This window comes from Lonchura striata, chromosome 1A (assembly GCF_050655825.1).
Source record: "Lonchura striata isolate lonStrDom1 chromosome 1A, ASM5065582v1, whole genome shotgun sequence".
Lineage (NCBI taxonomy): Eukaryota > Metazoa > Chordata > Aves > Passeriformes > Estrildidae > Lonchura > Lonchura striata.
In genome coordinates, this window is record NC_140741.1 from 8,625,828 (window position 1) to 8,639,509 (window position 13,682).

General features: G+C 47.4%; 2 protein-coding genes across 9 annotated transcripts in view; one reads left to right on the top strand and one right to left on the bottom strand.

The window, feature by feature from the left end:
- The first annotated feature begins 1,894 nt into the window (after window positions 1-1,894).
- Window positions 1,895-8,098, top strand: LOC110479031 (DNA repair protein RAD51 homolog 1-like). The gene is made up of 5 exons (XM_085568665.1): window positions 1,895-2,082; window positions 4,391-4,522; window positions 4,967-5,030; window positions 5,584-5,675; window positions 6,357-8,098. Exons 1-5 carry the CDS (start codon window positions 1,906-1,908, stop codon window positions 6,447-6,449), a joined length of 558 nt encoding a protein of 185 aa, XP_085424791.1. The 5' UTR covers window positions 1,895-1,905; the 3' UTR covers window positions 6,450-8,098.
- A 1,949-nt stretch (window positions 8,099-10,047) lies between these two features.
- TRIM24 (tripartite motif containing 24) overlaps window positions 10,048-13,682 on the bottom strand; it is a 168,039-nt gene continuing 164,404 nt past the window's right edge. For all 8 annotated transcript variants that reach the window (XM_085568664.1, XM_085568661.1, XM_085568663.1 and 5 more), the window contains 3 exons: window positions 13,325-13,399; window positions 12,015-12,164; window positions 10,048-11,027 (listed from right to left, as the gene is read on the bottom strand). In XM_085568664.1, the coding sequence (XP_085424790.1) occupies window positions 10,818-11,027; window positions 12,015-12,164; window positions 13,325-13,399 (435 nt within the window). In that variant the 3' untranslated portion in view covers window positions 10,048-10,817. The remainder of the gene's footprint in view (window positions 11,028-12,014; window positions 12,165-13,324; window positions 13,400-13,682) is intronic.

The following is a 13,682-nucleotide window of genomic DNA, read 5'->3' on the forward strand; positions in this document are numbered from 1 at the left end:
GGGAAACGTACTGGTTCTATTTGTAATGGCTATATACTCCTGCACTTATCCTGTTCGTTTTCCTTTCAAATATCAGAAATTCAGAGACTCTTCAAATTGAATTGTCTCCCATCCATGGTATTTCCTTGGTTGTTTTTCAAAACAAAAATGCTTGGTCAGTAATAGTTTAAAACTCTTGAAATGCATTTTTTCATGACCAATGAAAATGCTGTATGACAGGCAAGGAACACAGCCAGGACCAGGTGATGCATTAATTCTTGAGTGGAGATGAACCTGTTGTCCATCGTGGGGAAGCTTCTCTGCCCCTTCAGAGCACAGGGACTGAATTTGGCTTGATTGGAGCCAAGGCAGTCCAGGCTTTCCCTGCCTGCTCAGGTGGGGTGGCCACCAGCCTGTGACACCGGAGCTGGGGAGGAACTTCAACCCTTCTGAGGGCTGACCCCCTTTATTGTTCCAGCAGAGCCCTTTTGGGGGGATGTACACTTGTAAATTTTTAAAGCAACGCGCTGCTGCCCAGGGCAGTTTGACTTGTTTTGACTCACCCTTCTTCGGGGATGAGGAAAAAAGGCTGGGGAGGAGGTGGGGACAGGGCGGCCACCTCCAAAAGATCCGAACGGCCAAGGATGTGTCCCAGACCCAGCCCTCCCTCTTCTCAAACTTGTGCTGCCTTGACACTCCCAAGTGCATCCTGCAAGCTGACATCAGGAACCTGGGGTGGTGAGTTTTGTGTCACAGGGAAAAGAGACCGTGTTTGTGTTTGGGGGCTCTGATGTCATTTGGGGCACCCCAATGTCCCTGGGAGAGCCACGATGCTGTGGAGGAGCAGGTGACTGGGGAATCCTCTGGGTGCCCTCACCCAAAGGGATCCAAAACTGCCGGAAAATTCACAGGGAGGGGGTGTGTGTAGAATGCTGAAACCTGTCAAGTTTTTAATTTATATATATATTGATGGGTAATACTAATTGATATAAAAATACATTTCAAAATAAACCCTATCTAATATATTATATACAGGAATATAAGAAACTCCTGAGTAGCGATCCGTAGGCTTTGAACGTAATGACATAACGTTTTTATATACGAATGAAACAATCAAATGCCTGAAAACATAAGAAAAGATGATGGGGTGAAGGAAATAAAAAGGCTCTGTGCCCGCTTTTTCTCCCTTCTCTCTCCCCGGCTGAGCTGTGCGGTGCTGCTGCCGCCTGGCGGCTGAGACCGGCACTGCTGTCCCTGCTATCCCCTCCTATCCCCTGCTATCCTTGCTATCCCCTGCTGTCCCCTGCTGTCCCTGCTGTCCCTGTGTCCCTTGCTGTGTGCCACGGGACACCGGCGGCCTCCGTAGCTGCCGAGCATGGGAAAGGCAAGAGCCGGGACGGAGCGAGGCGATGTCTGGAAATCAGAGTAAAGTAGAGTTAGGAGTGCGAACAGCCAGGGCCACGAGCGGGGCCGCGGCGATAGAATGGCAGCCGTGCCGCCGGTACCGGGGACGCCGGGCGGGCGCACAGCCCGTGAGCCGCTCTCAACATGGCGGCGCGACACGGACGCTGCCGCCAGCCACTCCCAAGATGGCGGAAACGCCACCACCACACGGCCGGTCGCCGTGTTGAGCCACACTCAAAATGGCGGATGCGGCAGGACAGGGACAGCGGCGTTCCTGTGTCTGCCTGCTGCCGTTCGCGCAGCTCCCGCCGCCGCTGACCCGACAGCCCGTGTCCCCGCACCAGGAAACACCGCGAAAAGAGCTGGGTCGACTTGGGAATTCCAGGCACCCAAAAAACAGACGCCTCTGTGAGGAGCGGGGGGGGGCCTTAAATGTACCACAGCAAAGATAGCGGTTTGGCACGCTACCTATTGACCTTCCAAAGATGGCGGCATCGCGCGCATGCGCCTTGAGTAGGAAAAATGGCGGCTGTTTGTCTTCGGCTGCCTCAACGCGATCCGCGCCCCGACCCGGTGCTTTCAGCGGAGTTTTCCGCGGCGTTTCCCGCTGTGGGACACGGGATGGGGACATGGGCTGTGGGACGCGCACCGTGGGCCAGCGTTGCCGGGAGCAGCAGCAGGATGCGGCTCCTCTCAGAGGTGAGGGCGGCGGCCGGGGCTGCAGGCAGGGTTGGCCGGGCAGGGAGAATTCCCCTGGCAGCAGCTCCCTGGGGAAACTCGGAATGAGGGGGTGGGAGCTGTGGGGGTGTTCCTGTCCCCGGGAGCTGCTGGAATGACAACTGGCAGCAGCCGTGTGTGTGTGTGTGTGTGTGTTTGTGTGTGTGTAAGCAGCCGTAGAACTGGCAGCCAAATCAACTCTTCATCAGATTTGTCCCAAATGCGGTGTTTGTATCTGGGAGCGCTCAGTTCCCTGCGTGTGAAAGCCCTTGAAGCAGCAGAGCTGAGGGTTTTTGAGCATTCCGGGTGTGCTGTCCTGCAGGGGGAGGGAGGGCCGTGGATCCCCTGTTCACTGGGAATTCTGTGGGACCACATGAAGGAGATAAGCAAAAGGAAGGGAGAGAAAGGGATAGAGCTGAGGGATTGCTTAGACACGCTTAAATGTTCTTCCTCCTTCCCAGGAAGGCTTTCAGCCCTTGTTTCTGTGAAATCCCTTAGGGCTGGGAAGAAGCCAGCAAGCCAGAGCTGTGGGGTTTGGCCAGGGGCATTCCCGGGCTGTCAGGCAGCTCTGGAAGCATGGGAAGAAGGAAGGAAATGCTGCTTTAGAGCTGGCACAGCAGCACCCAAAGGCTCCCGTGGTGTGATCCCTGTCCTGCCCAGTGCGAACAACTGCCCCAGATGCCAGGGTAGGGAATTGAAAATCCAAGCAGGCAGAACCGACTGGAAATCGGTGGGGTTTTCATCAGGCAGTGCTGAGCTGCTGACACAGAATTCTGCAGGAAAAGTGAGTTTGGATGTTTCTATTCTGATACGTATTGGGAAGAGAAATGCATCAATATGGTAGCTTGGGACACCAGAATATACAGTTCTCAAAGCTGATTTGGCTTTTTGTTTGAAGACAGACAAAATGAATTTTGTTTGTTGAAATGATGAAAAGGGTGGAATGAAAGGTTCTTTTTGACCCAGACTGAAAAGACTTTTTTGTTTGTCTTGAATTGTGTTGCCTGGCTTAGGGAAATTTAGCAGATCTCACTTTTTTTTTTTTCCATTCTCCAGCCGAGGGAAGTGTTATCTTTTTAATTCAAAAAGGGTTTGCTGTATGTGTAATATTTCAGCAGTAATTTCAGCAGTCAAACTGAATCCAGCATGCCAGGGAGGGAGCACTGCCCTTGTCCAGCAGTGCCCTGAAGGCCTGGAGTGGGAGGAAATCCCATTTAGGTTGGAATTCTTTTTGTGGCACCCAGAAGGTGACTGAGTCTGGAGGGAGGAGTCTGAGTGTGTGCTTTGTGTGCACCTGGACTGTGCAAAAGGACCTGTGCTGAAGGCTGTGCTCCTGCTGGAGCTTTCAGGACACTTGTCTGCAGCCAAGAGCTGAGGTGTAAATATCTCCAGTACTGAGGGGTGGCTCTTGGTGCCCATTTGGGGTCTCCTGGCTGGAAAACTTGTTCAGGGTACACTGAAAAGAGTAGGAGCACAGCAGGGAAAATGTCTGTCCCAAGGCTGTCATCCTGGCAAGTAAACAATTCACATGGAATTTTTCTTTTCTTACATGTTACCCATAAGGAAAATTTGCTGTTGAGGATGTGAAAGGCAGGGAAACAGTGAAAATATCTATCCCAGGAGAAGAGAGATCTCTCCTGTGAGCTGTGCTTACACTGGCTGCTGTCTGGGGAGATGTCACCTTGGGAAAAATCACCTGATAATTTTTGTTCCAAGATTCCATCCTGCTGTTTGTGGTTTGCCTATGCTGAGGCAGATGAAAATGTTTCCCTTCAAGTGTTGTCTGCCAGTCACTAAAACAGACTCCAGTCTTCTCATGTAAACTAAATTCTCCTTATTTTTCCCAGCCTCACCAAGAACACTGGAATTGGAGAAATGATCCTAATTCTTTCCCTGCATCTGTACCACTTGATGGTTCCACCAGGACCTCTGATGGGGTGCATGAGAAAAATAAGTTATTTTGCTGATATAATTGGATTCTATGTATTTTGCTATGGGTTTGAACTCTTTTGTAGTAAAGGTTATAAATCCTTTAGATTAGAACAGAAAGCCATGGAAAACAGCCTAGCTTGAAGGGTTTTTAATAAATAAAGTGGCAGGACTTCTCTGTCTCCTTTATGGACACTGGCTTTTCATAGAGTGATTTTTCTGAACAGGAGAAAACTAAGTCTTTTCCTTTAAAACAAGGTGACTATGCAAACTTCTTTGATAAATTCTTACTTGTGTTCTGGGAAAAAAACCCCAAACAATCCGAAAACACTAACAGGTGTCCTTCCCCCCCCCCCCCCAGCAATGTGGCATCAATTCCAGTGATGGGGAAAGGCTGGAAGAAGCTGGATTTCACACAGTGGAGGCCGTGGCTTTTGGAACAGAGAAGGAGCTGCTGAACATTAAAGGCATCAGTGAAACCAAAGCTGACAAAATTCCGATAAGGATGTTCTGGAGCTTTAACCCAAGATATTCCACAGGTTTATTTCTGCTGGCTGAAAGCAGTGTGGTGAATTTTTGAAGATCTCCAAAGGGGAGTAGAGGTGATTGGAGGTGTCACATGACTTGTCACAGGAAAAGGTAAAATGCACCAGCACAGGATTGAGCTGAAGGGGAGGATATTTCCATAAAACACACAAAAAGGATGTTGGAGCTTTTCCTTGGAGCAGAATTTCAGTTCTATTCAGAGGTACCAACTCTTGTGAGGTCTATGAAATGTGCATGGAATGATACAGGCACCTCTCCACAAGGCAGGAAATATTAATTACTGCGGGTTAATGAATGGCATGAGCTCTCCTGCAACTGCTCACTTGAGTTTTCCCACAGGCTGAGGCAGCCAAACTGGCTTCCAGGGTTTCACTACAGCACAGAATTCCACCTGCAGTGGTCAGAGATCATCCATATCACCACTGGCTCCAAAGAGATGGAAAAGCTGCTTCGAGGTCAGCATTTTATTATTGCTCTTTCCTGCTTAAGCTCACTTATTGGGTGGGATTTTCCCATGAGCTTGATCTTTGCATGGAACCACATAGGACAAGTCTTGGTTGGATTAAAAACCTCTAAAACTGCTCCTGAATAATTGTTTTTATTTTAAAAGCTGCAGAAATACTTTTTAACCTTTTTAGACATGATGCAAGACTCAGAGCTGTCCATTTTTGGATGTTTCTGGATTTTTATGTCTGTGATATGTTTAGGGAAAACAAAACCAGGCATCACCATCTCCCCATTCCTCTGGTAATCCAAAAATGAAAATAAGTAATTTCAGCTCTTCAGCATCTCCAGAAACACATCTGGACTTCTTACACACAGCATGAGCAAATCTCAGGGTGAAAAGCAGTTTTCCCTCTTAGTTTTGAAACTTTCAGCCAAATTCAGTGTTTAACTGAGTCTCTATACACGTAATATTTTGTAGGTCAGAGAGCCTCATGGATACATGTTTATAACATGTGGCCTTTTAATTTTTATTAATAATTATTATTATAATTTTCCCTTCAGGAGAAATAGAAACAGGATCCTTAACAGAGTTATTTGGGGAATTCCACACTGGGATGACACAGCAGTGTCCCAACCTGGCAGTCACTGGTCAGGTGGGTGGTTCACCTCATTGCAATCCAATAATCAGACACCACAGCCTTGGGCTATTTGCTAATTTGGGGACCTCCCTTGACATTTTAAGTGTTTGTTACTGTCTAGAGGTTGCTATTCCCTAAAACATTAGTGGCTTGGACTTAGGGAGTCAACTAAATGATCAAACTAAACTTCCCAGCTCAAAGCTGAGCACCGGTCCTCTTGTGTAGAATCATGGAATCCTAGAATGGTTTGGATGGGAAGGGACCTTAAAGCCCATCCAGTTCCACAGGGACACCTTCCACTCTCCCAGCTTGCTCCAAGCCCCGTCCAGCCTGGCCTTGGACACTGCCAGGGATCCAGGGGCAGCCACAGCTTCTCTAGGCACCCTGTGCCAGGGGCTCAGCACCCTCACAGGGAACAATTTCTTCCCAAGATGCCATCTATCCCTGCCCTGTGTCAGTGGGAAGCCATTTCCCGTTGTCCTGGCACTCCAGGGTGACAGGTACTGCAAAGGGAAGGAGTCAGAGATGGGGACCAGGAATGTTTCTTGCTTTTCCCAGCTAAAAGGGACTTGAATCACAATAGCTTGGGATACTATTTGTTACATGACCTCAGTGAGGGCATGTGGCCATATCTGCTGTATTTATGGATACTTTATTCCCTGTTCAATCCTTTTCTTCCCCTTTGGCTCTCCATAGACCACAGGGGCAGTGAGTGAAAAGCCACATCCATGGACACAAAGGGGACCTTCCATCCAGAGCAGCTCCTGGCCATGGCTGAAAGTTCAGTGAGTGGAAGACAGGAGCAGATGGACTCACAGCTCAGCTGGAAATGTTTTCCACAGGTCCTGGAGGTTGATCAGGCAGGTGCTCCCTTTGGAAAGCTCTGGTGTTGTTCCTCTCCCGTCTCTGCCGCTCTCTCCCCACAGCTCTCGTGTCACTGTCCCTCGGCACGAGGTGATTTCCCTCTCTTGCTGCTGGAAGGGGCTGGGAGCTTCCCAAGCAGCTGGGACAGGACTGGCTGGATCCTGTCAGCTCTTTCTGAAGGGAATTGATCTAATCCTGCTGGCCTCTCCCACAGCAAGGACTGTTCCTGTGTTCCCTGTAGCCAGGGAATATTTGGCAGCCAAGCGAAGGAGAGGAAGGGAAATGATGCTTGCAGCAAGCATAGGTGTGTCTGTGCTGGTTCAGGGTGTCCTTGGAATCATGGAATCCTTCAGGTTGGAGGAGCCCTGTGAGATCTCGGTGCCCAACCGTTCCCCAGTGCTGCTGAGGCCACCACTGTCCCACGTCCCCAAATGCCACATCCACGCGGCTTTAAATCCCTCCAGTGCCCTGAGCGCTGTGCCAGGGCTGGACAGCCTTTCCCCTGTGAGACTTCCCAATATCCAGCCTAAACCTCCCCTGGGATCGCCTCAGGCCATTTCCTTTTACCCATTTCAAATGCTTCCAATCATTCCCTTCTCTTTTCATCACCTCGGGCTGCATTTTCCCCTCTGGTTTTAGCTCTGCTGGGGATGTGAGTTTTTCTTCCAGTCTTTTGGCAAAGCTCCTGGATAACTTCGGGAGCTCCAAGGTTCATCCCTGTTTCCCCCTGATTTTGCAGGAATGGCCTCTGGACAAGTTGGCCTCTGCCGGGGCTTTCCCAGCGACCACCAGGCACAGTTGCTGGGCCAGGCTGGAGGCTGAGAACTCCTTTTGTCCCCGGGATGCTCGGTCCGTGTCCCGGAGAGGCTCCGTTCCCGCTGGCACCGCAGGGACGCTCCCGGGGCAGCGGCGCAGGGAGCTGTGGGCTCAGCCTGGGAGCGGTGGGCAGAGATTCCCGCTGGGCTGCAGGCACAGGGCAGGACCGGGAGCTCCTGGGCAGCTCCCACGGCAATTCCCTGCCGCTCCCCCTGCATCCCGCCCGGACAAGCTGCGGAGAATCCTGGCGGCCACAGCTGGGAACTCGCTGGATTGGAAGCAAAGCTGAAGGGTTTGTCCAGCGAGAGAAGCGGTGATTTACAGAGCAAAGCAGAGTGGTATTCCACATGGGGAATTCGGGATTTGGGGTGGTCCCCCCAATCCCTAATCCATAATCTTTTGTTCATTTTCTTTTGGATGCTGCAGCCTGATGGGCTGGGGGAGCTGCTCCTTTCCGTTTCCATTTATTTTTCTGCATTTCATTGATTCTCTGTGGAAATGTGCTTTTAATAAAAAGGCCCAGGAGGACATTGCTGACATCCCGCAGGTGTGCTCAGACCCAGGATTGTTCTGGCTGGCAGAAGCTGCACCAATCTCCCAGGAATCTCAGGCTGCATTTTCTTTTCTCCCGGTTCTCCCAATCCTCACTTTGGGGGTGCAATGCACCCCTGCCCTATCTCCTAGAAGAGTTTTGAGGTTAAAAGTGTTCATTTATATTCTGCAGTGTTTATAATTTCATTAAAAAGAATAAAGCTGTATCCATGTGGTCTGGACTGGTTCATTTGCATTGGTTAATTAAAGCAAATAATTGAGAAGGGGTTTGAGCAGCCCTTGGTTGGAGCTGGCAGCTCTTCCTTGGTCTCTTCATTCTCGGAATTTCTTTGAATTATTCCTTAAGCAATTCATGCAATCAGGATACACAGTGAGGAGAAACAGCATTCCTGCCCTGCTGGATTGGGAATCCAAGTCCAGTTCCTCAGAGGGATTGAGGGGACGGGGAGCTGAGCCTCAGGCTGGGATTTGGGAGCAGGAATTCTGTGAGGAGGGGAGATCCCCCAAAGCTGGTGAAAGCAAATTCTGCTGGGTTTGGGTGCCCCCAGCCCAAAAAATGATCCTGGTTAAAGGGGACTGGAGGAAGCAGTGGCTGGGGGGCTGTGCTGGAACCCCCAAACCCTGGACAGGGATGCTGGACAGTGTCAGCTCCATGGGGACACTATGGAAGGGCTCTGCTGGGATTCCCAAATTCCAGCCAGGAATGCTGGGCACCGCCAGCTCTTTGGGACACTGCCTGATCCCAAGAGTTTTCCCCTCCTCCAGACCGGAGCCCGGGGGGGCGGGGGCAGCAGAGGGGGTCATGTCGCTCTGCGGCGTGAACAGACATAAAAAACACACGAGCGGCCCTCCCCTCCTGGACCTCCCCCCCCCCCCCTCGGGCCCCAGTCCAGAGGAGAGGGTCCCGGGGAGGGGGTGCAGCTGGAGGGAGGAAGGCTTTCACACCAGCCCCTAGACTGGCTCTAGAGCAGGAGGGGCTGGTGTCTCACAGGACAGCACAAGACTCTTCAATAACCTTGGTTTCCTGCCCTTTCCAGGATTTACCCAACAGCTGTAAAGGTGATCATTCCATGTCCCTTTCCAAGGAGAAATGAGCAGGACAAGTCCTGAGGGTTCACTTGGTCCATGGGCAGAGTTCTTCAGCAGAGTGTCAGGGCTGGTTGCACCTGCAGAGGGTTGTTTCCTGCAGGTGAGTGTTCACAGCCCAAAATCACTGCAGGTGCTGAGGCTGAGGCCACTTTTCTGGCCCAGAGCTGCACGGAGCCCTTGGTGACTCCCCCTCCCTGCCAGGAACGTTCCTTGGTGCTTCCTCAGTGGGTCCCAGCTGGCTGGGAATGCGGGGCATAGGAGGCCAGGAGCCCCAGGAAGGGACCCAGCACCTCCTGCCCTGGTGTTTGCAGGGAAGGAGCTGTGCCTCAGTGTCCTGCCCGTGGCAGGCAGCGTGCCACACCCACATCCCGGGGATGGGCGCTGGGATGGACGTGGATCAAGGGCTGCCTGCGGCTCCTCGGCCAGGGGCTGCTCCAACAGGCTCCGGAGCTGCTGCAGCCCGGACAGACCCCACCCACAGCCCAGAATTACCGAGGAACAGCTGGAACAGCTGGCCTTGCCTGGGAATGTCAGCGCGATGTGTTGGAGGAGGGGCTCAGGCAGCAATTCCCGGTGCCGACCTCCCGGAGCTCCTGCACACCCCCAGGTGTGTCCCAGCCCCCCAAACCCCTTCCCTTCCAGCCTGGGGACATCATTCCTCAGCAGCATTAAAGCCAAGGGAATCTTCCCCCCAGAAATGAAACCCCAAGCAATGCCCTCAGAGAGGCCTTTAAATAAAAGGTTAGAGTAGGATGAAATTTTGTTTGGATGAAATTTGGAGTTTTTCAGGGAGCCAGCTGGAACCACTGAACTGATGGAAAACTTTCACGGGTCCCACTGGTGGTGTGCTCCAAGGGCAGAAGCAATCCCAAGGTTATTGTCAGAGCTCCTGGAAAGTAGATGGAATAAAATAAGGTAATTCATCCTCATTTTCTGGTGATCAGGGACAGATGGAAAGCTGAAGAACAGTATCCTTCTCTACAAATTTGTGTACTCCCAAGGGAATACTGTTTGCGTTGTGACATAATTAGAAGCATGGGAAAAGAACAAGAGATTGCAGACAGGATGCTTTTTCTCCCCTCTTTAAAAATTCACAAAAATGACTGGTTTTGCAAACAAACATTTTTCCACTTAAGACTTTCCCACCAACTTCATTAAACAGAGGTACATCACATTTGAGACACCTGTTGAACAAAATAGGTATAGAAATACCATTGTTTCCTGCTGGTGGTGAGAAAAATGGTGCAAATCAAAATATTCTGTCCTTCCTCCACTATAAACTCACACAAATTCATCTTTGTTTTTTTTTTTTGTTTGTTTGTTTGTTTTAAGTTATTTTTAATATCCTCTCCCTTACATTTGAAATTTTTCAGTAACTTCTTTGGGGGCAACTACACTCTCATACCAACCAGTACTGCAGGACAATAACATTACATCATCTTTTTTCATGGCTTGTATTAAATACAGTACAGAGAGATCAAATTATGGCCAGCTACATGCCTTTGGTAAAATTAAAAGTCTGGTGAGATTACATTTCCTTTAAACTCAGAAAGCCACATGTTGAACTCATGTTGTGTTCAATTCCGTACAAACTTCTTCAAAGCAAAGTTAAACAGCTGTCACCCCACGCAAACAGCAATTTCTGAGGTGCTCCAGAAAAGCGATGAAAAGTTTGAATTTCAGAGAAGCTCTTCACATGCCTTAATCTCCATTAGATTTGTTTCAGACAGGGGGTAGAAAGTCTAGTAAATAGTCACAAACTTACAAATCCAAACAGTGATACCTGTGATAAATATTCTCAGTTTTTAAAAAACTTTCTGTAGTAACACATGTGGCTCATTTAAGCAACTGACGCTCTTCTCCTTTGAGGCGTTTTTTCCGGGGCTGTACAAAGTCATCGTCCGAGTCTTCGGTAAATTCTGGATTATCTTTTTCACTCTGGCTGTTTGGCTGTACAGGGAACTTTCTGTCAGGATAAAGGTTCCTTAGAAGATCTTCAAAGTAGGCTTCGAGTTTCATGCCAGCATCAGCCACTTCTGAGTCAGGCTGTTGGGTGAATTAACAACATCAGTGCATCGTGAAATAGCTTTGTGCTTAGATTGCATTAGGTCTTCTAGGTACCAACTACAAAAAAAATCACTCATCAATAAGAATGGCTATGGAGCACAGGGCCCCAAAGAGCACAAAAATACACAGCGAGGGCCACCTATGAGTTTTTTTTCTCTGGCAGTTGACCACAAAAGCCACACTGCCTGGGAACTCAAAGCTGTATAAAGGTTCTAAGAACTCTTAAATCCTGACTGGGGTCAGAGTTGTGCTGTGCAACAGATATGGCCTCACGGTGTTAGAAACTTCTCTAGCTTACAGGTTTTTTTAGTAACACTGAAAATATTACTTGGTAGACAATGACTGTAACATGGAAGACTGAGCAGTCCTAAAGTCATCCGCAGCCACCACAGCTACCAGTTCCCTGAAGCTGGTACCACCAGTGTAGGAGTAAGTCCTTGCTCTCAAGGGTGACTGGATGAGAACCCCATGGAGGCCAGTTGGAGCAGCCTTTATTCCCACTGTAACTCTCATTTTGTGGTACACTCAGAACCTGCATCCCTATTTCACCACATGTTCCCTTATGTACACTAGGGGATAATAACAAATTATTGAAATCCTTAGAGTGAGTACAGAGCTCCCAGAATGGAAACCCCACTGAATTTAAGATCTGACACAAGCAGGACAAAACCAATTTTTAGATCATAATGCTCACCATTAACCTATATGATAAAAAATTGTCCTTGTCTTTAGCTGCTGTCAGGCCATTCAGCTGTGCTTGTTACCATCCTCCTCCCTTCTATGGAGAGATGTCCACTGCAGAGTTATCTCAGACACAGCAGTGTTAAATCTAATCTGTTTTCACTGCAGTCTCATCATCAAGTAAGTTTAATACAATAAATTCTTGTGTTATAAGCTGTACCCCCATTACGGTTATACTGAAAGCAACTAAGCCAACAAAGCTGATAAAATATGTACTTTTCTAACCTCATTAAATTCAGCACAGTTTTGGAAAATCAATCTGAAATCAGCCACAAAATCTTCTGGCTTTGTGTAGAATGAATTGGTCACTTCAAGTCTTTTCTTGATGGTTGACAAGTCCATGGGTTTCTTGATTATTTTGTAGTAATCAGGGACCTAAGTGGGTAAAAAAAAAATCCAAAATGCAATAATGGTCATAATTTATTGTTTCATAAGTCTTTAGATTTGAGGGAGTAGGCAAGATTTAGTATCATCATCAAAGTACAACTCAAAAGATTGAAGAATTGCACTTTAGCATACATGCAGACAGTTTCTGGAATAACAGTGATGTATGACAATTTGTTGGCTAAAATATACTCTTTCCAATGCCTATTTTAAAATCAAAGAGAAGCACATAAAACCTCCACTAGCTACATATAATAGAGAAAATGAGTTGGTTTGGATGTTATTTTAGGTGTAGTCAAATAAGCTATTTATTAAGTTTAATTCTCAGGACCACCATATGAAATAAGTCCTTTGAAATGGTGGCAAATTTCAGAGATATCAATGGTTTTCATACCCGAACTGTAGCTGTAGGATTAAGATTTTTTGTTCTTTAGAAAGAATAAGAAAGTAAATAAGAACAAAACCCAGTATATTTGTATTTTTTCCTACTTTCTCCTAACTGGATTAATGTTTTTAGTACCTGAATTTAGTAATGCATGACCATAATATGAATAATCAATCTCTTGTGCCACTTCTTATTAGTAAACTCATTCAAATGGAGTAAAGGCTGCATAGGAACATACAGCTTTTTGATGAACTCTTTCCCCATTGACTTGTCTTGCCCACTGCCTTGTCATGAAGAACATCTTTTCATCTGATCTTTATAGCCTTGGACTTCTATTGCACCCAAGTACTGTTTACCATTTTAAACTGACAAATTTCAAGTCAGCAAGAGATTCAATTTTGTATTAGTACTACGGAGTACCCCAATTCTCAAAATCATGTAATGTTTAAAACTGCAAGATATATCCCAATGTACCTTCTCAGTGATGTAACTCAGGATATGAAGTTAGCAGTGTTAGAACTTACTTTTTAAAACTATTTTTGAAGTATTAAGTAAAATCAGTTATTGTGGAACTTTACTTGTAAATCCCCTGCCAACCCAATGCTTCAACTTTTAATTTTCCCCTTCAGACAGTTTGAATAAAATCAAACATATTAAATGCGCTGAATGTCTGTGGAATTTGACTTCTGACAATGAACTTTAGAATGCCACTAGAAACATGCCAAATATGCTGCTAACATACAATAGAAAGAAGTGAGGTACATACTGTAGGAGGAACTGGATCCTGAAAGGCAGGACTCATTTCATGACAGTAGAGGTATAGCAGCAGTCTTTCACACTTCTGTGCCAAGAAAAATAGATATCCAGGTAATTCAGGAATCCTACATGGCTTATTCCAAAATCAGAAACTACAAAAAATACAGATCTCAGTATTCTCCCTTTTTCTTTGTGTATACAAATATGTTAAACTGGATATTGAGCCTTGAAAGAGATGCTAAAAAATACTTCTGTGATTTTTATGCTTGCTGATTCCTTATCAGAATCTTTGCAGGGTTTATAACTTAGATTTAATGCAAAATACAAGTAGAGAACATATAAAGAATCGTGTGACAAAGTATGTTCTC

Excerpts from the sequence above, each read along its gene's own strand:
- LOC110479031 (XM_085568665.1), top strand. The coding sequence starts at position 1,906 with ATGGCGGCTGTTTGTCTTCGGCTGCCTCAACGCGATCCGCGCCCCGAC. Across the intron at positions 5,031-5,583 it reads GATGGAAAAGCTGCTTCGAG|GAGAAATAGAAACAGGATCC; the intron begins GTCAGCATTTTA and ends TTTTCCCTTCAG. Across the intron at positions 5,676-6,356 it reads ACCTGGCAGTCACTGGTCAG|ACCACAGGGGCAGTGAGTGA; the intron begins GTGGGTGGTTCA and ends GGCTCTCCATAG.